General features: G+C 40.4%; 1 protein-coding gene, 1 non-coding gene and 1 pseudogene across 2 annotated transcripts; 1 reads left to right on the top strand and 2 right to left on the bottom strand.

The window, feature by feature from the left end:
- Nucleotides 1-365: 365 nt before the first annotated feature.
- ZC3HC1 (zinc finger C3HC-type containing 1) lies at nucleotides 366-26,398 on the top strand. The gene is made up of 10 exons (XM_045565504.1): nucleotides 366-600; nucleotides 2,790-2,901; nucleotides 7,198-7,348; nucleotides 7,882-7,965; nucleotides 19,707-19,834; nucleotides 21,069-21,223; nucleotides 22,042-22,285; nucleotides 22,626-22,838; nucleotides 23,341-23,547; nucleotides 25,964-26,398. The coding sequence occupies exons 1-10, from the start codon at nucleotides 455-457 to the stop codon at nucleotides 26,030-26,032; spliced, it is 1,509 nt and encodes a 502-aa protein (XP_045421460.1). The 5' UTR covers nucleotides 366-454; the 3' UTR covers nucleotides 26,033-26,398.
- Nucleotides 10,168-10,271, bottom strand: LOC123647898. Its single transcript, XR_006738424.1, has one exon. It is a non-coding gene; the product is annotated as a small nucleolar RNA U13 (small nucleolar RNA).
- On the bottom strand, nucleotides 12,731-14,324 carry LOC123647756 (annotated as a pseudogene).

Genomic DNA, 26,398 nt, shown 5'->3' on the forward strand with positions numbered 1-26,398 from the left:
TCTTGGACAAAAGGAGGAGGGACTGCTCGTAGTGTCAAATGCCAGAGATTCCTAAATCTACCCGTAACATGGTTTCTAAGAAGGATTCCAAATTATTTGCTCTCAAGTGAGGGTCACCATTTCCTCACTTGGAAAAAGATGTAACTTAGGAGGGCCCTATGAGTTAATTACATGAAGACTAAATTGAGCCCATCGTCCCTGCTGAATTTGAAGAGACATCGCTCTGAAAATCTCTTATCAATCTAAATATGCTAATTCATAAAGGCAACGATTAATCTAGGTTGTCCTAAATACTACAGCTCTCCTTAAACTCTGGCTGTAACATTCTAAGATGACCAGGAAGGGGCGGGTCCCGCGGTTTGGCTGCTTCAGGAGGCGGCGGATTTTAACCGCCCAGAACGGAAGTTCCTGAGCCTTCAAACCCTCGGGGGAAGCAACTCGCCAACGGACCGAGATGGCGGCGCCCAGTGAGGGAGAAGCGTTTGCCGCGGGGGTTGAAAGGAATTGGGGTACAGTCGTTCGCTCCCCAGAAGGAACCCCCCAGAAAATCCGGCAGCTGATAGATGAGGGGATTGCTCCGGAAGAGGGAGGCGTGGACGCGTGAGTTCACGAGTCAACCCTGGTTCCGGTGCTGGAAGACTGGAGAGGGCTTGGGGAACACAGGCCTGGAGCGGGGATTGGGGGTCCCATCTGTCAGCGACTCAGGTGGTGGGGACAGCTTCTTGAGATCTGAAAGAGACTGGGGTTACTAAGCTTGGTCGGCTTCGATCTTTCCCTTGGATGTACTGGATTCCGCACAACGGGCGGAATTTTGCCATAGGGCATATATTTTTGGCAGGAAAAAGAGTGGACCACTAACTGAGCGCACCTGACTTCTCTTCGTTGGGATTTTTTTTTTTTTTTTTTTTGAGACAGAGTCTCACTTTGTTGCCCGGGCTAGAGTGAGTGCCGTGGCATCAGCCTAGCTCACAGCAACCTCAGACTCCTGGGCTTAAGTGATCCTACTGCCTCAGCCTCCCGAGTAGCTGGGACTACAGGCATGAGCCACCATGCCCGGCTAATTTTTTTTGTATATATATTTTTAGTTGGCCAGATAATTTCTTTCTATTTTTAGTAGAGACGGGGTCTCGCTCTTGCTCAGGCTGGTCTCGAACTCCTGACCTTGAGCGATCCACCCGCCTCGGCCTCCCAGAGCTAGGATTACAGGCGTGAGCCACCGCGCCCGGCCTTTCGTTGGGATTCTTAATCTTTTTTGTGTTGTGGACCTCTTCGGCAGTCCGATGAAGCTTGTGAACCCCCTTTCAGAGTAGTGTTGTTAAATGCTTAAAGTAAATTACGTAGGATTCTAAAGGGAACCAATTGCGTTGGAATGTAGTTGTCAAGATAGTTAAAGAAAAAGTTATGCAGTAACATGCTTTTTTATTAAAGAGTTTATATTAATAATATCTAGTGGTATGTCTGTTATCAACTATCATTTTGAAATAGTGATGAACATAAACGTTATTTCAAAACGTGTAACAACCATAATGTGAGAAAATTATTTCCATTGATGACAAAGTTACAGGTACTACTAATACTACTATAGTTTTTTACCTTCGTTCATAATCAAAGGAAATGCTAAATCTCAGGGTCTAGTGAAAAATGAAATAAATGTCCTTTTTTTCCCATCCAAGTTTATGGATCCTCTGAATTTTTTCCCAAGACATACTTCCCCAGGGCTCTTTGTGAATCTCTGAGAAAGATTCTTAGAATAAATTTATTTCTTTAGAGTTATAATTGTTGGTATAATCCTATTTTTATTAAAATAACTTTTGTTGCCGGGCGTGGTGGCTGATGCCTATAATCCTAGTACTCTGGGAGGCCCAGGTGGGTTGATCATTTGAGCTCAGGAGTTCAAGACCAGGCTGAGCAAGATTGAAACCCCGTCTCTACTAAAAATAGAAAGAAATTATATGGACAACTAAAAATATACACAGAAAAAATTAGCTGGGGATGGTGGTGCATGCCTATAGTCCCAGCTACTTGGGAGGCTGAGGCAGGAGAATGGCTTGAGCCCAGGAGTTTGAGGTTGCTGTGAGCTAGGCTGGTGCCATGGCACTCTAGCCTGGGCAACAGAGTGAGACTCTGTCTCAAAAAAAAAAAAAAAAAAACAACTTGTTTTTCAGCAATTTCAACTCCTCACCCCCACTCCTAGGCACTGTTGAAATGCCTTTCACTGAAAATGAGAGAATTGCTTTGCTGATTTTTTTTCTCTCTGAATTTTTTTCATGAAATCTCTGAAATATGCTTACTTTGATTTGAATTTTCCCAGTAGTTTCTCAGTAGTAGTATCAAGGGTCCATCCAGGTAGAAATATTAAAATTGTTTTTTCTGCTAATAAAAGAGTTAATTTTATGAAGAGGTTCAAATTATATAAAGCATACCTGAAGTCTTATTTTGTGCTTACTAAAATTATGCAAAATACTATCAGAGAACAGTGGGTGAACTAGTAGAATATTTTGCCAGTATTAGGAGAGCATTGTTGAGGTAGTAATTGATTGAAATTCAGGTATGGCCAAACTGTAAAGAGTTTTGAATGCCAAACTGAAGAATTTGGGTTTTAATTAGTAAGTACTATGAAACCATTGAAAATACTAAGCAGAGGAATGACATGACTAAAATGATTTTTAGGAAGCTTAAAATCCAGTGTTGGTGTGATTGATAATATGATGTGTAGAGAAACTAGATACAAAACATTTAAGAGGGTAGTGCCATAAAAGGATTACCAACAGTTTTGTCGTTTATATTAGGAAAAATACATCTGCCACATCTCAGTCAGTTAATGGATCGCCCCAAGCAGAACAACCTCCATTGGAATCTACAAGCAAAGAAGCCTTCTTTAGCAGAGTGGAAACATTCTCTATATCCTTTTTTAGTTCATGTGAGTTGCACTTTCTACATACTCCTGTGATTGTTATTCTTCCACAGTATTACACCTTACTCTGGGTAGCACACCTTACTCTGATGTTTTAAATTTAAGAATCAATCTTGGCTGAGTGCGGTGGTTCCCACCGGTAATCCTAGCACTCTGGGAGGCCGAGGCGGGTGGATCGTTTGAGCTCAGGAGTTAAGACCAGCCTGAGCAAGAGCGAGACCCTGTTTCTACTAAAAATAGAAGTAAATTAGCTGGACAACTAAAAATAAATATATAGAAAAAATTAGCCAGGCATGGTGGCGCATGCCTGTAGTCTCAGCTACTCGGGAGGCTGAGGCAGAAGGATTGCTTGAGCCCAGGAGTTTGAGGTTGCTGTGAGCTAGGCTGACGCCATGGCACTCTAGCCCAGGCAACAGAGTGAGACTCTGTCTCAAAAAAAAAAAAAAAAGAAAAAAGAATCAATCTTGGTAAAAAATTTTACAGGAAAATCAGCATCATAATACGTTATCCTCAAAGAGACATTTGAGATTAACCTTTTCTTTTTTTTCTGAGAGAAGAAATAATAACTAATATTAGTATACAGTGTGTTTTCATATATTATCATATTTAATCTTTACCTATGAAAATAGGCATTATTATTATTATTATATTTGTTGTACAGAAGAGGAAATGGTTTTGAGTAAGTTATATGACTTGCTCAAGATAAACATACTAGCAAATGGCAGATCTAGAATTATAGCCTGATGTTTTTTGAGACTATACTACTATACTGTCTCTTTCTAGATTTTCCTTTGTGTATTACTTATCTATTGTTACATAACAAATTGCCCTAAAATTTAGTGGCTTAAAACAGCAAACATTTATTATCTCACAATTTCTGTGGCTCAGGAATCCAGGCATAGCTTAGCTGAGTCCTTTGGCTCAGGGTCTCTCACAGACTGCAATCAAGGTTGGCCAGGGGCACTGTCATCTCAAGAGTCAGTTAGGAAGGGATCTACTTCCAAGCTCAGTCATGTGATTAGTGGCAGGATTCATTTCCTTGTGGCTATTGAGGGCTTCAGTTGGCCAGGGACCTCCCTTGATTCCTTGCTCTGTGGGCCTCTCTATAGAGACAGTTCACAACTTGGCAGCTGCCTTCCATCAGAGCCAGGAGGTGAGAGAGCAAGATGGAAGCCAGACTCATTTTGTAACCCAATCTCAGAAGTGACATCCCATCACTTCTGTCATATTTTATTCATTAGAAGCAAGTCACTAGGCCAGCTCATACTTAAGAGGAGGAGATTATTCAAAGGCATGAATACCAGAAAGCAGGGATCATTGAAGCCACCTTAAGAGCTGTCTATATCACTTTGCTTTGCTTTTACAGAAGTCTTTAGTAGTTCCAGCTGGGTTTTTTTTCCAAGTTTGCATTTCTTTTTTTCCCCTGTAGTCCAGACAGATATCTACAGTATGCATTTCTCTTTTACAACACAAACTATTAATAAGGTCCTGACCTAGGAATCAAAGATCTCAGAATTTAAGACCATGAAACAAGCTAAATCACACACATTTTTTGATCAAGAGACTAATGCTGGGGCCGGGCGCAGTGGCTCACGCCTGTAATCCTAGCACTCTGGGAGGCCGAGGCGGGTGGATCGCTGGAGGTCAGGAGTTTGAGACCAGCCTGAGCAAGAGTGAGACCCCGTCTCTACTAAAAATAGAAAGAAATGATCTGGCCAACTAAAAATATATAGAAAAAATTAGCTGGGCATGGTGGCGCATGCCTATAGTCCCAGCTACTCGGGAGGCTGAGGCAGTAGGATTGCTTAAGCCCAGGAGTTTGAGGTTGCTGTGAGCTAGGCTGACGCCACGGCACTCACTCTAGCCGGGTAACAGAGTGAAACTCTGTCTCAAAAAAAAAAAAAAAAAAGAGAGACTAATGCTGGAATATTACCCAAACAAAAAAATAAGCACATGCCAATGATCACATTGCATATTTTAGAGAAGAGGTACTAAGCATTCATAAGTTTATTTACAAACATACCTAGTACAATATATGAGTTCAAGAGTTTTGTCTATTTTTTAAAGAGATTGCACTTTTTTTTTTTTATTGAGACAGTCTCACTCTGTTGCCCAGGCTAGAATGCAATGGCATCATAATAGCTCACTGCAGCCTCAGATTCCTGGGCTCAAGTGATCCTCCTGCCTCAGCCTCCCAGGTAGGTGGGACTACAGGTGCATGCCACAATGCCCAGCAGATTTTTAAATTTTTTGTAGAGATCAGGTCTTGCTATGTTGCTCAGGCTGGTCTTGAAATCCCTGCCTCTAGTCCTCCTGCCTTGGCTTCCCAAAGTGCTAGCATTGCAGGCATGAGCCACCACGCCCAACCTATCTCTATATTTTTAAAAACTATGAATTCCTGCTGGCATCTCTAATTCCACTTCTACACCACAGGATTCCTTCTAGTTTTTTCCCTTTCCATTTATCCCTCCCTGATTCAGCATTGTGAAGCCTAATTTCTTTTATCCTGAATATATTTCCTTCTTTGATCAATCTCCCATTTCTGCTATCCTACCATCTCCTTCCCTGCATGAATCCCTCTTCACCCCATTCTGGCCCTAGCACACCACACTGGGCCACCCCACGTGGATACCCTTTATATGCCACTTGGGTTCTGACACCTGTACTGAGCTGCCTCTCCCTATCCCCCTGGCTCAGACATCTTCCATGTTCACCACCTGATGACTTTAAGACTAAATTGCTCAGGAGGAGGAAGATATTTTAACCAACGATCTTTCTACTGTTGTTCCTTGCATTAAATCCTGATATTGATACAGTATTTAGATCCATTTTCTTTTGTTCTTATTGGCTACAAATTGATCACCGTTTTGGATATGATAATTTATTTAAGTTAGTTAAGTGATTCTGTTACTTTTGTTCTAGATAATCCCTGTTCCTTTAACATTTATATCTAAATTTTGTCTTCTAGCCTTCATTCTTTTTTTTTTTTTTGAGACAGAGTCTTACTCTGTTGCCCTGAGTAGAGTGCCGTGGCGTCAGCCTAGCTCACAGCAACCTCAAACTCCTGGGCTCAAGTGATCCTCCTGCCTCAGCCTCCCAGGTACCTGGGACTACAGGCACGTGCCACCGTGCCCGCCTAATTTCTTTCTATTTTTAGTAGAGACAGGGTGTCGTTCTTGCTCAGGCTGGTCTTGAACTCCTGAGCTCAAGCGATCCTCCCTCCTCGGCCTCTCAGAGTGCTAGGATTACAGGTATGAGCCACCGTGCTGGCCTGTCTTTATTCTTTGGAAAGTAAAAATAGGTGTAATACAGTAGGAGAGCATATTCAGAATCTAGGATAATGAAGTTAAAAAAAAAAATAGGAGAGGTCGGGTGTGGTGGCTCATGCCTGTAATCCTAGCACTCTGGGAAGCCAAGGTGGATCGCTTGAGCCTAAGAGTTTGCGGTTGTACTGAACTATGATGACTGCACTTTAACTGGGGCAACAGAGCAAAAGTGTCTCAAAAAAAAAAAAAAAAATAGGAGAGCACAGATTAGTGGCAGAAAATATTTCTGCCTGTTTTGACTTTGACCATCCCTGATTGCTTAGACATATCCTAGTGCTTTCATTAGTGTCTCTAATTTCCTAGTATTTCAGATTAAGTGAAAGTGAATGGCTTCTATATTCTACCCCACAACCAATAATAAACATTTTAAACATATGAAACAGCTGGGTATGGTGGCTCATGTCTGTAATACCAGCACTTTGGAGGCCCAGGCAGGAGGATTGCTTGAGGCCAGAAGTTCAAGACCAGCCTGTGTAACATAGTGAGACCCCATCTCTACAAAAAATAAATGAAATAATTTTTAAAATTAGCCACACTTGGTGGTACACACCTGTAGTCCCAGTTTCTTGGGAGGCTAAGGTAAGAGGATTGCTTGAGCCCAGGAGTTCAAGGTTACAGTGAGCTATGAACACACCACTGCACTTCAGCCTGGGCAACAGAGCAAGACCCTGTCTCTTAAAAATATATATATATATTTTTACATATATATAAAATACATAGAGCATCTTTGACAAAAAGTTAATAACTTTTTTCCCTCTGCTTATTACTCAAATGACCTTCATCATTCTGTGAAGTATGTGCCTGTGCTTTAAAAATAGTCTTGACCACTTTTTTTTACTGCTTTTACCCTTAATTTTGCCTGTTTATTCCTGTATACATTAAGAATGAGTTAAAGTTTTAATTTCTGTCTTATTCATTTTAATATACTTGCAGTGTTGTTTTTCTTAACATGAATACTCTTTGAAATGGGCAGGTAAGCCCCCCGAGCTGTCTCCACTTGTCTGTGCAAAATATGGCTGGGTCACAGTTGAATGTGATATGCTCAAGTGCTCCAGCTGCCAAGCTTTTCTCTGTGCCACTTTACAACCAGCTTTTGACTTTGACAGATGTAAGTATAAGGTACAAATTACATTTTTCTCCAAAGATATACTATCCTAGTTTTTCTGAAAAAAACAATCACTTCTGTTTAGTCAAAGTATGTATACTATTACACATAACAAGGTGAATTTGTGATTGCCTTATACTAATTAGCTTCAATCATTACTTATTTTTTTTTAATTAAGCTAGCTACTTTAGAGTGGACTTGACTTTGTGTATTGTAGGTACCTAACAGCAGCGTATTTACTTTATTGTACCAAAATTTGTATTTTAGGCAAAGCGATACAAAGGGCTTTTATGAAGGCTCACACTTTAGAATGCCCTGCCTTATATGATATCTCCTTTGTTGATTATAGAATCTCAATTTAGAACATGTGGAAAATATTAAGATGATGTAGTTGCTAATATTTTCGTGTATTTTTAAATTCTCTTAGTTATTTTTATTTCTAGTTAAATCTTTACTTTTAAAGGCTGTTGGCCATTCATTGGATTTTTAATCTATTTAGTGTTTTTTTAAGGCATTGCTACCTATGTGAATTTCAGATAAAGAACGATGTGCCGAGCTGAAGAAAGCCTTGTGTACTTCCCATGAGAAGTTCTGTTTCTGGCCAGACAGCCCCTCTCCAGGTATTTATTTCTCAGAATTCCCATTTACCATTTCTCCTTGGTCATTGCATTTCTAATACTGTCTATTTCTTTGTGAAAACCTAGTCTTTGGAATTTCTTTTTCTTCCTTTCTATTTGGGCTTTTCAATTTACAATCACTTATGTTATTATAATACTTAACTTTATTAAGTGCATTTGACATACCAGAGGCTTAACTATGTACATACATTATCCCATTTAATCCTCCCAGGGCCCCTGGAAGGTAGATATTATCAACCCAGTTTTTTTAGGCTAGGACACTAAGAATCAGAGATGTTAAAACCAACCAGCAAGAACCCATAACTATGGTTTTATCTAATTGCAAATCCTCTTCTTTTCCTACCACACCAAGCAGCCCCAAGTTCTAGAACCTAGGCTTCCTTTAGAGGATGCACTAATGGTGGCAGGTAAAAGGGTTCGGTTGCTAAAGAAGACTCACAAGACCCCAAATAAGAGTAATTACAAATCTACAGTTTATTATAGTAAAACAATACGCCATAACAACAGCACTTTCGAGGCCAGCCTGAGCAACATAGCCCTGTCTCTAAAAAATAAAAAACAGCACTGAGGAAGGGTATCATCACAGCCAAAGCCTGCCTCAGCTAGTGATCTGGAGAGGCTTAGGTTCAAGCTCACATTTTCTCCCTATATAAGGGCCAAAGGAGGACACATTCTCCCTTGAATCAGAAACTACTGATATGTGCACAGAACACTTTGGAATAAGAGAGCCCAAAATGTAGTCTCAACTGGGATTTTTTATATTTTGTTGATCACGTAAGCATGTTTCTGCTAAGTAAACAGCTTCAATAGCAGAGCCCTCTGGTGGGGAATTGCAGCCAAGACCAGGTACAAAATTCTTCAGACCTTTCGTTAAAAAAGCAACACTATTCATCTATATATTTATGCCTTGACCAGAGATCAGTGCCATTTAGGTATATTTTTTATTTCAGTAGGACAGCTCAGGCTAATTCCAGGGTCACTGATAGCTAAGAATATTCCATGACTGACCAGTAAGAGGAAAAAATAGATTGACAGTGATCAGAGATTGCTATCTACCTCTGATAAATGAAGGGGTGGCAGAAAAGGGGTTAATTAAAAAATAAATTGGTTAAAGTGAAGATGATTATGTAACAGGAACTTGCTGCTGTTGACTGAGCTATTTTACTGTATAGTACAACAGAACTTAGTCCTATGAGGATTTGAATCCATTCCTGTCCAGTGCACTTAGTCCAAGTTTTCAGGGTCTATCCAGGGCTCTGTTGGTGGTTCCCAACTCTTGGTACTATGTGCTTTGCTTTCTTCTTCTTTTTTTTTTTTTTCTTTTTGGAGATAGGGTCTTGCTCTGTCAACCAGGCTGGAGTGCAGTGGTGCAGTCATAGCTCACTGCAGCTTCAAATTCCTGGGCTCAAGTGATTTTTCTAGCTCAGCCTCCCAAGTACCTGGGACTACAGGCACACACCTCCACACCTAGCTAATTTTTTTTTTTTTTTTTTTGGAGACTGTTGCTTAGGCTGGTCTTGAACTCCTGGCCTCAAGTGATCCTCCCAAAGTGCTGGATTGCAGGCATGAGCTACCATGCCTGGCTGCACTTTGCTTTCTTGATCCCATTCATAACTTCAGCTACAACCTTGGAGACCTCTAATTCCTATCCAGGCCTCCCTTTTGAGCTTGATTCATATTTTCATCTACCTTCTAAGTATTTCTACTTAATATTATAGGTATGTCAAACCACATACAGTACTGAACTCTTCGTCTGATACCTAAAGTTTTCTCCATCTTGGTATATGACACTGACCTCCCCACCCATTTGTCCTAGCCAGAAACCTGGAAGTTACTTTAGATGCCCTTCCCTCTTGTCTTCTGCCTTGTCCTATTCCTATCCATTCTACATCCTAAATAGATCTCAGATATGACCTTTCAATTATACCACCTCTTGGTTTGGTTCTTTAACATTCAAGGGACTTTTGTGTGGAGAAAGGAACACTTACAACTATTTACACTTTAATGCTTAAATTTATTAAGCATACCTAATAAGTATAATTTTGAAGGTTATTTTTTCTAACATTTACCAATAATTAAAAACTAAGTTAAATTTCTGTAAACATTTTAAATTATAATTATTAATTTATTAGGACTGATTATTTTGAACATGTCACCTTATTTGTTTTCTTTTTTCTTTTCTCATGTCAGATGAGTAATGTGCTGACATTGTAACAAGGTTTGAGGGAGGCACAGCTCACACATGAGTGTGAAAACCCAGTCATCACATTTACAAACTACAGAAGGATCTGAAACACTTTAAATGGCAGACAAAATATACAAATAACATTAATTATAAAATATATATTTAAACTTATGTCAAAACATTTTCATGATGAGTTAATTTCTTCTCTGTTTGCTCTTTTACCTTTATAGGGTTTTACCTTACTAGTACTTTCTTAGTGTTGTAGTAATCAGACCAAACCTTAAATTGGAAGAATATGATTAGAAAGGTCTTAGGACCTGATTTCTTCTCCCAAGTTTTGCACAACCTGAGCCATCAAAACATTTTACCTTTTTATTGTTAAACTCACTTGATTTTTAAAGTCCACATCTTTTCCATTGATTTCAATTTTTTTTTTTTTTTTTGAGACAGAGTCTCGCTTTGTTGCCTGGGCTAGAGTGAGTGCCGTGGCATCAGCCTAGCTCACAGCAACCTCAAACTCCTGGGCTTAAACGATCCTACTGCCTCAGCCTCCCAAGTAGCCGGGACTACAGGCATGCGCCACCATGCCTGGCTAATTTTTTCTGTATATATATTTTAGTTGGCCAGATAATTTCTTCCTATTTTTAGTAGAGACGGGGTCTCGCTCTTGCTCAGGCTGGTCTCGAACTCCTGAGCTCAAACAATCCACCTGCCTCGGCCTCCCAGAGTGCTAGGATTACAGGCGTGAGCCACCGCGCCCAGCCTAATTTCAATTTTTTATAATCTGACTTTTGCAGTAAAATTGTGCATCTTTGTAAATTGATGGCATATGTTTTGACATATTGTTTACTTGAAACAACTTTAAATAATTTGCTGAATCATTAAGGAATATTTTGTTGCCTCTGAATATAGAAAGTATTCCCCTTGTTTTAACTTTTAAAATAATTTCTGAAATTTTGAAATGTTCAAGTACAGAAAAAAATTATAGATGATAATAAGCCAAAATCTGTGTATCTACCACCACCTGACCCTCCTTAATCCCAACATTTTTCTTTCCTTGCTTCAAACCAACCCACCTTGCTTTCTTTCTGTTAATCAAGAAGAATTACAGATACAGCTGTAATCGCATTCCTTGACTCCCTATCCTGAGAGGTAACTGCTATATGAATTGGATGTTTATCATGTATTTACCTGCTTTGGGGGGATAGTGTTCAGCATTTTTAAAATTAATCCATGTTGTCACATGTAGCATGTTTGAGGTTTTATAATTAGTAGATTCATCTAAAATTTTAATCTCCCAGGAAATGAGGGATAGAGTTTGCCCAGTTAGCTCTCCCTTTGGGAAAGCTTGTTTATTCTCATCTTGGAACCCACTGTCAAACCCTCTTTCTGCATGATTATTGTGCATGACTATAACTTGAACACCCTTTTTACCTACTTGGGTGTCATCACAGATGCTGATCAAGCCTTCCTATTCTTGGTACCTCATATTCTGGGTATACTTTCCTACTTATTCAGGTTGTATTTAGCATATTGGTACTTCCCTTGTCTACTTACACAGATTTTGAGCTTTTTGGACATTTAGGTTAATGTTTTTCGTCAAACTTGGGGAGTTTTCAGGCAGTATTTCTGCAAATATTCTTTCTTTCCCTTTCTCTCTCTCTCCTCTCCTTGCGTAACTCCCATTATGCAAATGTTGGTGTGCTTGATGGTGTCTCACAGATCTCTGAAGCTCTGTGTTTCTTTTTACTTTCTGTTTCTCAGACTGGATAATCTCAATTGACGAATCTCAAAGTTCGCTGATACTTTCTTCTGCCAGCTCAAATCTACTGTTGAACCTTTCTAGTGAATTTTTTTTTGATGGGTACACATATATTTGCATTTATTATTCTTTATACCGTATATATACATATTTATATATTTTTGCATATATGAAATACTTTATTAAAAAAAGAGTGAAGGCCGGGCACAGTGGCTCACTCCTGTAATCCTAGCACTCTGGGAGGCCCAGGCGGGCGGATCATTTGAGCTCAAGAGTTAGAGACCAGCCTGAGCAAGAGCGAGACCCCATCTCTACTAAAAATAGAAAGAAATTAGCTGGACAACTAAAAATATATAGAGAAAAAATTAGCCGGGCATGGTGGCACATGCCTGTAGTCCCAGCTACTCGGGAGGCTGAGGCAGAAGGATTGCTTGTACCCAGGAATTTGAGGTTGCTGTGAGTTAAGCTGATGCCATGGGACTCTAGCCTGGGCAACAGAGTGAGACTCTGTCTCAAAAAAAAAAAAAAAAAGTGAAAATGTGATTTTAAAAATGAAGAGACTACCATTTATGTATAACAATAAAATTAGTGTTAAAGATGTATACAAAGAAAATGTTCAATTCTTTATCTTTCAGTGCCCTATATAATCACTATTAATCTAAAAGGGCCATGATCCTAGCATGAAAAAAATAACTAGCAAAAAATTTACTGTTTGACACAAAATCTGAACATCTGTTTTTCTGGTACTCCAAGTCAGACAAGGGTGAGTATGTTAGCCACCCATTTTTCCTCCTTATCTTTCATCTGTACTTAGATTTTTCTTTCTCTTTGGATTTCTTTGGACTTCTGCTTCAGTCTCTCTTTTTACTCCTTTCTCTTTCATGAGGATCTGTTCAGTATTTGGATTTGTGACTGTTACTCTAATGGCCATCCCATTCTTGAGATCAGCTACGACTTCAGTTCTGAGGCTGGTCTCTCTTTTCACTCTTCTGTTTCTCCCAACGGCTTTCTTCTTCTTCATAGTGACCAAACCCCACTTCCCTGTAGATACCCTGATTAGTTTTGATTGGCATGTAGTCCTCATCTTCCTTTTCTTCAGAGCAGTGACGAGTTTTCTTCTTGTGTTTTTTACTTGTGTGTGAGTGACTTGATTTTGAGTCTTCTGCCTGCTCATCTAGTATTAGATCATACTTTGCATCCTGTTTGGGCTTTGCTTTTTCTTTCAGAACCAAATTAGGTGGTTTATCCTGTTCCTTTTCATACTCCTTGAAATCACTCTCACCTCTTCCACCATGTGAGGACACAGCAAGAAGGCACCATCTATGAACAAGAAAGTAGGCCCTCACCAGGTACCGAACAAGAAAGTAGGCCCTCACCAGGTACCAAATCTTCTGGCACCTTGGTCTTAGACTTCCCAGCCTCCAGAACTGTGAGAAATAAATTTCCATTGTTTATAAGCTAAAAAAAAAGAAAGAAAGAAAAGAAATCACACTTAGTGTATTTTCCACCTCTTCCTTTCCATTTAACTTTTGCAACAGACTGGCTAAAATCCACATGTATTCTTTTGTCATCTGTAAGTACATTGTCCATTTTGAAGAATGCTTTCTCACAGTCTTCTTCCTTTTCAAATTCAGTAAGAGCATAACAGAGGGACTCTTCTGTCTTCCTATCTCAGATAACTTCATGAATTCTTATTGGCCCAAATCTCGTGACTGTTATTTCAAGAGTAGCTTGAGTTTTAGCTTCTTTTTTCTGCCTTTATTTCTCTTACTTCTTCAGCTGATCTTCCTTTGAAATCATTAATTTCTTCATATGTTCCTATTCAGTCACTGTCTAATTGTTCCCTGATGGGTTCTGGTGATTGATCAGGAATTAATAAACCAGGGGGATCATCTCATGGATTATCTAAGATCACTGTATGATTTATCCTGATATCTTGGTATGGTACAAAGTCCTTGTCAACAAAAGTCTCGTTAATTTTCTTTAATTATGTCCATGCCTTCTGTCACCTCACTGCATGCTGTATGAGCACGATCAAGATAATCTAGATTTTTCTCCTGTAGAAATAAGAAACTGAGATCCATGCCGATCACTGCCATTGTTCACCATGGACACCGTGCCTTTCTTCTTGGGCTTAATTCTTGGCTCTTTTTCTGCCTCAGAAAAGCTGGCTTGATCACCATACAGTTGACCAAAAATAGACTTTATTCCACGGCCAGTCCCCATAGGATTACCAATTTGTATGATAAAATCCCTCTATAAATTGTGAATAAGGCAATAATTGTAGTATTTTGTTTTGTACAACTTCAGGAAATTCAGGTAGGCGTATGGCCAATCCTCAGTGTACAAGTCAATGACGACATCACCCAAAGTGGACTCTAGAAGAACTGCCATGGCACCCCGAATTTTTTTTCTTAAGAGACAGGGTCTTGCTCTGTCACCCAGGCTAGAGTGTAGTGGCCTGTCATAGGTCACTGTAACCTCAACTTCCTGGCTCAAGTGATCCTCCCACCTCAGCCATCCAAGCAGCTAGAACTATGGGCACATGCTACCACACCTGGCTAATTTTTTAATTTTCGTAGAGATGGGATCTTGCTGTATTTCCCAGGTTGGTCTTGAACTCCTATCAAGCCATCCTCCCACCTCAGCCTGCCAAAGTGCTGGATTACAGGCATGAGCCACCATGCCCAGCCATTCTAGTGAATTTTTTATTTCAGTTGTTATATTTTCGAAATCCATAATTTCTTTTTTTTTTTTTTTTTTTTTGAGACAGAGTCTCACTCTGTTGCCCAGGCTAGAGTGCTGTGGCGTCAGCCTAGCTCACAGCAACCTCAAACTCTTGGGCTCAAGCAATCCTCGTGCCTCAGCCTCCCAAGTACCTGGGACTACAGGGATGCGCCACCATGCCCGGCTAATTTTTTCTCTATATATTTTTAGTTGTCCAGCTAATTTCTTTCTATTTTTAGTAGAGACGGGGTCTCGCTCTTGCTCAGGCTGGTCTTGAACTCCTGAGCTCAAACGATCCACCCACCTGAGCCTCCCAGAGTGCTAGGATTACAGGCGTGAGCCACCACACCCCACCCGAAGTCTATAATTTCTATTTGGTTGTTTTTTATAATTTCTCTCTCTTTACTGACATTCTGTATTTGGTGAGACATGCCACTCATATTTTCCTTTAGTTCTATAGACATGGTTTCCTTTACTTCTTTGAACACTTAAAATAATTAAAGTATCTGTCTAGTAAGTCCAGTGTCTAGGCTTCCTCAGTGACATTTCTTTTGACTGCTTTTTTCCTATATGTGGGTCATACTTTCCTGTTTCTTTCTCTGTCTCATAATTTTTTGTTGAAAGCTGGACATTTAAAATAATAAAACATGTCAATTCTGGAAATTAGATACACACTCCCAGCCAGTGTTTGTTTTTGTTATTGTTGTTACTATTTGTTTGTTTAGTGATTTTCCTGAACTAATTCTATAAAATATATATTTTTTGTCATGTGTGATCAACTTTGTTTGGTTAGCTTAGCAATCAGATGGTGATTGGACAGATTTCCTTAAATACCTGGAACCAGTAAGTCCCCAGTCTTTGCCAAGGGGCCCTGTGTGCATGTCGGGCACACCTTCAATAGTTAAGCAGGCAGTTTGTAACTCTCCGTTAGCCTTCACTTCCTGCTTATAGACAGCCTCAAAGGTAGCCAGAGGTGAGAGCTTAGGGCCTCCTCAGGTCTTCCCTGGGCATGTGTATAGCACATGCATATGTCCTTCTAGATTCCGAGGAATGTGTCAGAGCTTTTCAAGCCCTCCTATGGACAGCTTATTTCCCAGCTTTTCATTTTAAGGTTTTTGGTCAGCTTGCTTGCCCCAACCAATACTGTTGCCTCAAGCAATTGTGATGTTAAACAGTTGCTGCTGATTATTTCTGAAAACCCCTTTGGGTAAAAGGCTGTTCACATTGGGCCAATGCAATTTTCCAGGCAACTGCCACACAGATCAAATAATGCCAGCTCTCTGGGATGGGACTTTGGAGGAGTACCAACTCCCTTCTGTGCTCTCCAGTGGCTACTGAGCTGCTAGGTTTTGCCATGATTGTGGGGCTGTTGGTTTTTAAGGTGACATGGAGCTGAGCTGGGGAAAGGAGGATGGAAACAGGACAAGTTAAAACACCATAAAGTTCTTTGTATTTATCATGAGTCAGCCATTTTTCTTGAATAAACACTTCCCAGATTATTATGAGGCTTGAGTTAATTTCCAGAGTTCTCAGAAAGTTGATTTTGACAACTTTTGCTAGTATTCTTGTTCCTCTTATAAAGGAAAGGATTTTTATAGGTCCTTCCTCTACCATTACCACTGATGACATGTTACACAGATTGAAACAAGAAACAGGTACTAGGCCAGGCGTGGTGGCTCATGCCTGTCATCCTAGCACTCTGGGGGGCTGAGGCCTGCAGATCGCTTGAGGTCAGGAGTTCGAGACTAACCTGAGGAAGGTCAAGACCCATCTGTACTAAAAATAGAAAAAATTAGCTGGGTGTGGCGGTGCACGCCTTTAATCCCAGCTACTGGGGAGGCTGAGGCAGGAGGATCCCTTGAGACCAGGAATTTGAGGATGTAGTGAGCTGTGATGACACCACTGCACTCTAGCTGAGGCGATAGAGCAAGACTCTCGCAAAAAAAGAAAAAAAAAGAAAGAAAGAAATGTGTATTTGGTAGAAGAAACAGTACTTACAAATATTTCAATGCTCTTCTACTTACTAAAATTAATTTTAATTTTAAAAATTAATTACTATTTTGTACTCTTTGCATATCATTAAGAGCTCATGGCCTTTCAAAGACATTTAGTTTAATTATGATGATTATTCTCTTATTTGAGTTTCAGGTATTTACAACTGGGATAATGGATCTCCTTTAAACTGACTATTCTGTATTTTCAGCATTGTCTTTAGCATTCATGAAAGCATTCTTGCTTTCTAGCAACAACAGCATATTCTACATCCAACTTGATTTGTTGTCCTTGCCCCAAGACATTGGAATCAGCAACTCTCCAAAGAGCTTGATTCGTTTAATAATATTAGTGTAATATTAGAGACCAAGTTCTCTTCACTAAAGATGCAGATAAGTGTGGGCAGAAGTGCTGCTTTTACTGCATTGGGGCCCCTTCTAATACCAAAACTGGAAAAGAGATTTCTTTCTTTAAAAAAAACAGGTTTATTGAGGTATAATTGACATAAAAGAAACTGCACATATTTAGGTCTACAATTTGATAAGTTTTGACATATGTACATGAAACCAGCATTGCTAGATTTCTGTTTTGAGTTTATATTCATTTTCCCAATTTAAAGATGCATATTATTGTACCCTTTTTTTTTATAATATGAGGTTTTCTTGAACATTAAGAGTTTTACAACATTGATGTTCCTCCTCTCCATCCTTTTGCCACGAGTGTGCTGCAGGGATTATTACTTTAAATCTCTTTAATGTCTTCTAAATTTATTTCTTTGCCTCCAGACTTACCTCTTACACTCTACACTATTGCCTGTTCCCTATAACATCCCCTCCTCCTTAAAAAAATCTTTCAGTAGTTGCTCATCACAGACGTTAATAAAATCATGGTCTGGGCATTGTCTACCCTTTAGCCTTCTGTCCTATGACTCTCTTCACAGGCACACTTTATCCAGCCCTGTGAAACTGTTTAGAATTCCCCAAGTGTACCATCCTTTGGCCCTTAGGTTTTAAACTGTTGTTGGTCTTTCAAATTCAGCTTAGACCTGACGCCTCTGAGAAACCTTTCCTGAGAACCCCTATACCCTAATCAATTCTAGCTTAATGTCAAGAAGCTTTTGACAAGAAAAAAAGAAGAAAGAAAGAAAGGAAGGAGGGAAGGAAGGAAAGAAGGGAGGGAAGGAGGGAGGGAAAGAGAGAGAGAGAGAAAGAGAGAAGAGAAAAAGAAAGGAAGGAAGGAAGGAAAGAAAAGAAAGAAAGGAAGGAAGGGAGGAGGGATGGAGAAGGAAGACAGGAAGAAGAAAAAGTAACAAAATGGCTTGAACAGTAAGAAAATGTACATATCTCATAACAAAAAGTGCCAAGGCAGGATCACTCCAGGGTTGGTTAATTTATTGGCTTAGTGATATCACTAAAGACCCAGTTCTTTCAACAAGCATGTCTTTTTGTTCTAAAACTAGTTTCTCCAAGGTCACATGATGGCAGCAGTTTGAAGAGTCATGTGCAGCCACCATTCAGCAAAAGGATGGAAGCCTCTTTCCTGTAATCACAGAATCCCCCAGGAGACTTCCTCTTCACTGGCTGTGACTGGGTCAAATGCCCCTTCCTACATGGGTCACTGCTAAGAGGAGTACTGTTGTTGTGATTGGTGGAGACAAATCAGGAATTACGCCTGTGGGAAAGTCAGATACCAACCAAAATATCAAGCAAGGCAGGAGCAGGGGATAGCTTCAGGGTGAATAGCCAGAAGTATCTGCTATATCCCTCTTGTGAACTCCCGTAATAAACACCATTTACTTCTGTGATGATACTTTTTTTGTTTTTGTTTTTGTTTTTTTTTTGAGACAGAGTCTCGCTGTTTTGCCCAGGCTAGAGTACCATGGCGTCAGCCTAGTTCACAGCAACCTCAAACTCCTGGGCACGAGCAATCCTACTGCCTCAGCCTCCCGAGTAGCTGGGACTACAGGCATGTGCCACCATGCCCAGCTAATTTTTTCTATATATATTTTTAGTTGTCCAGCTAATTTCTTTCTATTTTTAATAGAAACAGGGTCTCACTCTTGCTCAGGCTGGTCTTGAACTCCTGCCCTCGAGTGATCCTCCTGCCTCAGCCTCCCAGAGTGCTAGGATTACAGGCATGAGCCACCCCGCCCAGCCTACCTTTTCTTAAGGTAGCAATTTCAAACATACATAAAAATACAGAGAACAGTATATAATGAAACCCCATCTATTACCACCCAACTTAAACAATTATCAACTTACAGCCAGTCTTGTTTCTTCTGTATTCCTAATATCTCCCTGCCCCTCTGCATTGTTCTGAAGCTGAATCCCAGATCTCATACCATTTCATCTGTAAATATTTCAGGATATAGAAGATACGACTCTGCTTTTTCTTTTTAATGAATTTTTTTAAAAATTCAAGATGGGGTCTTACTGTGTTGTTCCTGGGCTCAAGCAATCCTCTTGCCTAAGCTTCCCGAGTAGGTGGGGCCGCAGGCACTCACTACCATACCTGTCTTCTGCTATTTAAACATGATCACAGGGCCGGGCGAGGTGGCTCAGGCCTGTAATCCTAGCACTCCAAGAAGCTGAGGCAGGCGGATCGTTTGAGCTCAGGAGTTCAAGACCAGCCTGAGCAAGAGCGAGACCCTGTCTCTACTAAAAATAGAAAGAAATTGTCTGGACAACTAAAAATATATACAGAAAAAATTAGCTGGGCATGGTGGCACATGCCTATAATCCCAGATACTCGGGAGGCTGAGGCAGGAGGATTCCTTGAGTCCAGGAGTTTGAGGTTGCTGTGAGCTAGGCTGACGCCATGGCACTCTAGCCTGGGCAACAGAGCGAGACTCTGTCTCAAAAAAAATAAAAATAAATAAATAAATAAAATAAAAAAATAAACATGATCATGGTAGTATCATTACATCAAAACAAAAACCAGTAATTTCTTAATGTCAAATATATCTCATCAATTTTATGTTTCCACAATTGTTCTATGCATGTTTTTTACTTTTTACAATTTGCATCAATATAATTGTTCAGTTTATTTTTTCCACAGATCGATTTGGGATGTTGCCATTGGATGAGCCTGCTATTCTTGTTAGTGAATTCCTAGATCGATTTCAAAGCCTTTGTCACTTGGACCTCCAGCTTCCTTCCCTGAGGCCAGAGGACTTGAAAACCATGGTGAGTTTTACCTGGCTAGGCTGCAGTGGCCTCCAGTTGTCACCTGCATTTATACACAAAGCATTTCTTTCAATGACAAGAGGATACAGTTGTTCTGAAGACAATTATCTGTCTGTCTCAGCTGAGCTTTTCAATCTCCACCAGAAAGGTGACTTTTGAGCATTCCATTTAAATGTTTAGGTATGGTTCTTTAAATGGCATAAATTCATTTTTTTAAGCATATAAGTAGAGAGTTTATTTGGGCACTTTTTAGGACTGGAACCCAGGAGCATAGATTCAAGTTCCCCTGAGTGTACGTTACCCATAAACTTAATTTTGTCCTGATTTATTACTTAAACTCTGTAACAGAATATACTACAATGTGACTATATATGGTTTATTGCATACCATTTTCCAAAGAAAGTGCTAGAGGACAAGTGATAAACTCCCTTCTCTTTGTGAATAGCAATGTTGAAATTCTTTACCCCATCTGTACTTTGAAACTGAATATTTCAAGGCCAAGGTGGAAGGATTGCTTGCGACCAGGAGTTCAAGATCAGCCTGGGCAACATAGTGAGATCCCCATCTCTACAAAAAAATAAATAAAATTAGCCAGGTGTGGTGACACATGCCTGTAGTGCCCAGCTACTCAGGAGACTCAGGCAGGAGGATCACTTGAGCCTAGGAGTTTGAAGCTGCAGTGAGCTATGATCGTAGCACTGCACTCCAGTATAGGCGACAGAGCATCCCTGTCTCCAAAAAACAAACAAAAAAACTTAAATGTTAAAAAGACAAAAATAAAAATAAGTAAATGTTACCCTGTCCCTAGCCAAGGCAATTTTTTTCACCCTGTCATAGTTCTTTATTTTTCTTAGAACAAACATAAAGACTGGCAAGCTCTGTTGTTCAGGCCAAGACATAAGCAGTAATCTGTTTTCATTATTTGGCTTTGAAGCTTACAGGTTTCAGAGAAAATCTGCAACTGGTAAATTAAAAACAATTTAGTGCTAAGAAAAGATTTGGCAGTTCCAGGAAAACTGCCACCTTCCTCAATCAGCAGATCCAGGATAATTCAGAAAGCTTCTCTGTGATAACTTAGCCCTATCCTAGAAGTGCCTTCTCTATAAAGAGAACTGTCTTCATGTTTGTCATTTCTTTCCTGATTTTGGCTTGTACCATCTAGGTACATTATCATGTACGATTTTTCTTTTTATGGTTGTTGAAACTTGAAGTGTTTTACTTGGTTCCCTTAAAGTGCTTGACAGAAGACAAGATCAGTCTTCTCCTACACTTGCTTGAAGATGAACTTGACCACCGAACTGATGAGAGAAAAACTACAAGCAAATTAGGCTCAGACATCCAAGTCCACGTCACTGCCTGTATTCTCTCTGTGTGTGGCTGGGCGTATAGGTTAGTCAGTATATTTTACCTGGGGAACATGAATGGTGACCACAATATTACACCCATATATCAGTCACAAATAGTATTTGGAAGTCACATGGTGTTATCTGGGAGAAAAACAGAAACAGAAACCTGGGTGGTGGGAATGGTGGGTGTTGGGGGTGGATAATAAGAATTAGTAACAAGGCCAGAATTAGAACTCAGGAATCCTCGGTTTTCACAACTGAACTTTGTTTCTGATACTGTCACTTCCCAGCTGGAAATCTGTGTTCCTATAAACAGTAAAGCTTCTCTCTAAAAATAGAAAATAAACTCCTTTCTATTTTTAGAAAGGAAGAAAAATCAACTTAATTGATAAAAACTACCAAAGGAAGCACCAGCTGGAGTCCTGTAGGCCCCCATATTTGTGTTTCCATCCAGCTGCTCAATTTGGTGTAGACGCCCCCTGAGATAGAAAACTCTTAGAAACAATCTTAATTTATTTTCAATATGCTTTCTTTGGTAGATTAAGGAATATTTTTAAAACGTTGTTAAAAGGAAAAAATTTTTAAGAGGGACGGGAGAAATATATAAAACATACCTTGAAAATAATCTTGCCTTAGAGAGCACACCGAGACCCCTAACTCTTTCTCTAGGAAATATGTAAAAGATGACGAAGTTGTGTTACTGAAATCAGAGGCCAGGGGCTCTGAGAGACCATGGTTCCCAGTCCACTGGACTGTTCCAGAAATTTGATATGAGATAAAGCATACTCACAAATCATTACACTTAGTCACTTGGAAATGTTACCCTTTGAGAAAACTCTTTTCATTTTCATTCCTACCTAGCTCTTCTTTGGAACCCATGCAGCTCTCCCTGATAACATGTTCACAGTGCATGAGGAAGGTGGGACTCTGGGGCTTCCAGCAGATTGAATCATCCATGACTGACCTGGATGCCTGCTTTGGCCTGACCAGCTCCCCCATCCCAGGCCTTGAGGGGCGGCCAGAGCGCTTCCCTCTGGTGCCTGAATCTCCTCGGAGGATGATGACCCGGAGCCAAGATGCTACTTTTACCCCAGGTGCAGAACAGGTATGGACTTAGACTGTTTGGGATGGACTTTTCCATGGCATTCTGGACAGGTGGTGTTGGTGAAAAGTTGGAAATTAACTTAGGTGGTGGGTAGGCTTCACTTCCCACCACATTGATCAGAATACCACATAGTATTTCTCTTCACCAGTGGAGAAGCTAAACTCATAAAAATGCAGCATAGAAATCTAATATTCTTCAAAAAGTTTTCTTGTAGGCAGTTCAGAAACTAAATTCTTACAATTTAAAGTACAAAATGTTAGCTTTCACATGCTTTAGAAATACTTCTGACCATAATCACTAATATCATTTGTATACTTCTGTTATCTTCCCTTTTCTTCAGGCCGAAAAGAGCCCAGGTCCCATTGTCTCCCGTACTCGGAGCTGGGACTCCTCCAGTCCTGTTGACCGTCCTGAGCCGGAGGCTGCCAGCCCCACTACCAGAACCCGCCCAGTGACCCGAAGCATGGGAACAGGAGACACCACTGGCCTGGAAGTACCATCCAGCCCTGTGCGGAGAGCCAAACGAGCTCGCCTCTGCTCTTCTAGCAGCTCGGTGGGTCCACCTTTGCACGTAGAAGTCGCTGAGCACGAACAGCATGCTGTGCCCTCGCTGTGCGGCAGAAGCAGGCACAAGCCCTTCCTTGGTCCTGGGGCTAAAAGTAGACCATCTGAATAATTTTAAAGATGGGACAGTTGGGTGACCAGGTGACCAAAGGGAAAAAATATAACGGTTTTTTCATTTGTTCCTTTGGGGGTGGATTCTGAAAAGGTAATAAACATTTCAGGTAAATGGGACAGTGGTGAGGTAGGGGGACAAACCTAATAGGGTGCAGTTCGTTTACCACAAAAGGAGTGAAAGAATGAAGAAAATGAGAAGAACACATATAGGCAGAGTTTAAATGAGAATATAAAATCTAGAAGTGTGGGCACTTGTGATATTCTGGGCTTGATAACTAATAGCAATACCTCCGGGACAGGGGCTGAATAAAAATACCTCTCGGGATTTACATTGCCTATTCCTTTCATGAACGCTGTTTCTTTTCTTGGTTCCTCAGGACACATCTTCCCGAAGCTTCTTTGATCCCACCTCTCAGCATAGAGACTGGTGCCCCTGGGTGAATATCACGCTTGGCATGGAAACCAGGGAGAATGGTGGAGCGGAACCAGATGCCGGCTCCCCAGCAGAGCCGGGCTGGAAGGCAGTGCTGACCGTCCTGTTGGCCCACAAACAGTCTAACCAGCCAGCTGAAACGGACTCCATGGTGAGATACTTACTGTTTGTGGGATGAGGAGCAGAGGCTGGTCCTATAATTAGCACCCTGCCTGCCCTCAGCTTTCATAAGTCAAGTTGGACTTATTCTGTTTTCATCCTAGAGAACAGGCATGGAACTGGTTAAATCTTTCGGCGGTTTAGCATATGGTATAACATCAAATTCTGATAAATTCTTTGTTCTCCCAACTAAAGTGACTCAAAGTAGAAAGGGAATACATAAACAGAAAGAGATGAATAGGCAACTGCTCCAGCCTCATATTGCGGAACAGCTGCTTTTTCCGTCAATTGCTGTCACTTGCATTTGGAGCCTGGCAAGTTAACTTAGCTCTTTGGAGCACTGTGCTTTGACACCTCATATTAGACATGTTACCTTGTTCCACAGCCAAGACTTGTGCACTGGACCTCTGCTAGCCCATCGTGGCCATGACTGCTGTGGGTTACAAATGTGGGTGACAACTGAGAAAACAAGTTAAATTTTTGCTCTGTGTAAAGGATGAAAAGTGATGGAGTAGGCATTAAGGAATTGTGAACACAGGGTTCTCTTTCCTTTGCTGGCTCACTTCCAGATTTGCCTGGTAGCCTGGTATAAATATAACATCTTCTGACCTCTATACCTTCCAAGGACAAAGCAGGTATTTACAGACAGCATTCCCAGATTCATGGTTTTGCAGGGCCACAGGATTCCACTAGGGGGAACCATAGTGATGCTAAAAATTCAAAAATGTACATTAGTGCCCTTAGTTAATATGAAGATGAAGGTTTTCTAGGTTTTCGTAGAAAAAAGCCCTGCATTTTTCTAATTTAAAAACTTTTGAAAATATATAAAGCTATTTGAAGACAAATGTTTGACCTACCTCTTAAGTTGGAGAGATTAAATCTATCTTTGCACATAAATTCTCTGCACCTAGATCTTCAGGAAGAGAGTGTGTTGGCAGTTTTTTAAGACTCCTCTCAGTCACTGTCATGCTAAAAGGAAAGTCCACAGGGTTTTGTTTTGTTTTGTTTTTTATAATGGAAAAAGTTGGCCTTGTAATTGGGTCTGCATTCTAGGACTTTTAAGATCCTTTTTGGTAATTGTCTTTTAACCTTCTCACAGCTGCTGTGACTGGGAGATATAAAGCTTAAAGAGGCTGTGGTAAAGGATCCTGATGTTAAAGAAGAGTTTATACTATTTTTTACCTGTTTCTTTCAACTTTGGCACTATATTAACCAAATTCTCTAGCTTTAGTAGGAGCTCAAGCTTTTCCCTCCTGAAACTTTACCTTATTGAAAGAGTCATCCACAAAGAGGATAGGTTAAAAAAAAAACAATGGAAATGTTATCTTACCTGAGCAACTGCAAGTGTTTTTATGGATCATCTTGCTAGATATTTGCACTGTCACTGAGACCCTTTCTGCATGGAGCATTTGCTTTTTATTGTGACTCCAAAAAGCAGAGAGAACCAGGTGTTCTGATTCACTGATGAGAACTTTTACCTTCTAATGAATTGCTTTGTCTCCCTTTAACACCATTTCTCAGAATCTCAGAGCACTTCATAGGCATGATCAAGTGGCAGTGAGATTCTTCCTATTATTAGCTCTGCTGGCAAAAGCATAAAGCTGAGAAGGCCAAAGTCATGATTTAAACTCTTAGGGGTCATTCAACTTTGTTTGATTCCTTGTCCTTGGATTATACTGTTAACCCCAGCTAGGTATCACATAAATGTGATCACTTATTCACAGGAAATAATGAACTAGGCCCAATTCAGCATCGTGGATGAAAAACTAATGCAAAATGTTTGTTGCACTAATGGTGGGTCGGAAGTGTCATCCTAACATACAAAGATTAGGACAGATACACATACTTCGAGGGAAGATATGAGCCATGTTTTAGAGACTCAGAGTGTGTTAGCAGCAATTTGACAGTGGGAGACTGCCCTTTTTTGTTTGTTTGTTTGTTTGTGTTTAGTCGCCCCAGCTAGAGTGCAGTGGCATCATCGAAGGTCACTGCAATCTCAAACTCCTGGGCCCAAGCAATCCTCCTGCCTCAGCCTCCCCAGTAGCTGGGACTACAGGAGTAGCTGGGACTACAGGTGTGTGCCCCGATGCCTGGCTAGTTTTTCTATTTTTTGTAGAGACAGGGTCTCACTCTTCCACAGGTTGGTCTCAAACTCCTGAGCTCAAGGGATCCTCCCGCCTCAGCCTCCCAAACTGGCTAGGATTACAGGTGTGAGCCACTGTGCCTGGCCAAAGACTAGGTATACATTATGTATAATACAAATATAAAATGATTTTTACTTTTTACTCAATCCTAGACATACCTAGATCATTATGGGAGAAATTTATACACCAAGCTATAAGGTTATTATCTATCCTTTGTCTCTATAAAAGAATTTAATCTCTAATAATAAGCTTTTATACTTACAGAGTCTCTCTGAGAAATCAAGGAAAGTATTCCGAATATTTCGGCAGTGGGAATCTTTATGCTCATCCTGAAAACATTCCAGCCCCTTCCTGGAGAGAACGTGAATGAGAGTGACTTTTTGAAAAATAATCCCTTTTTGGTCAGCTGATGCAAAATTTTTCTCCATCCTGGTTTAATCATAAGGAGCCCCTCCCATTGCAAAAGCAGTGAGTATCAGTCCTCAGCATCTGACTGAGGGGAGCCCTGTTTCCATGCACAGAAGTGGACAGGGTAAGGGACAGCTAGCCTCACTCTATTGAAGGCTTCAGGGTTGTGAGACTAGATGGAGGACCAAGGACCTGAATACCCATTTCAGCACCTTCAGTGCGGGGCAATGTTCTGAGGACTCTTCTATCCCAGGAATATGACAGTATATGTTAATAAAATATTTGCTAAGA

The sequence above is a fragment of the Lemur catta genome, chromosome 11 (assembly GCF_020740605.2).
Source record: "Lemur catta isolate mLemCat1 chromosome 11, mLemCat1.pri, whole genome shotgun sequence".
NCBI lineage: Eukaryota > Metazoa > Chordata > Mammalia > Primates > Lemuridae > Lemur > Lemur catta.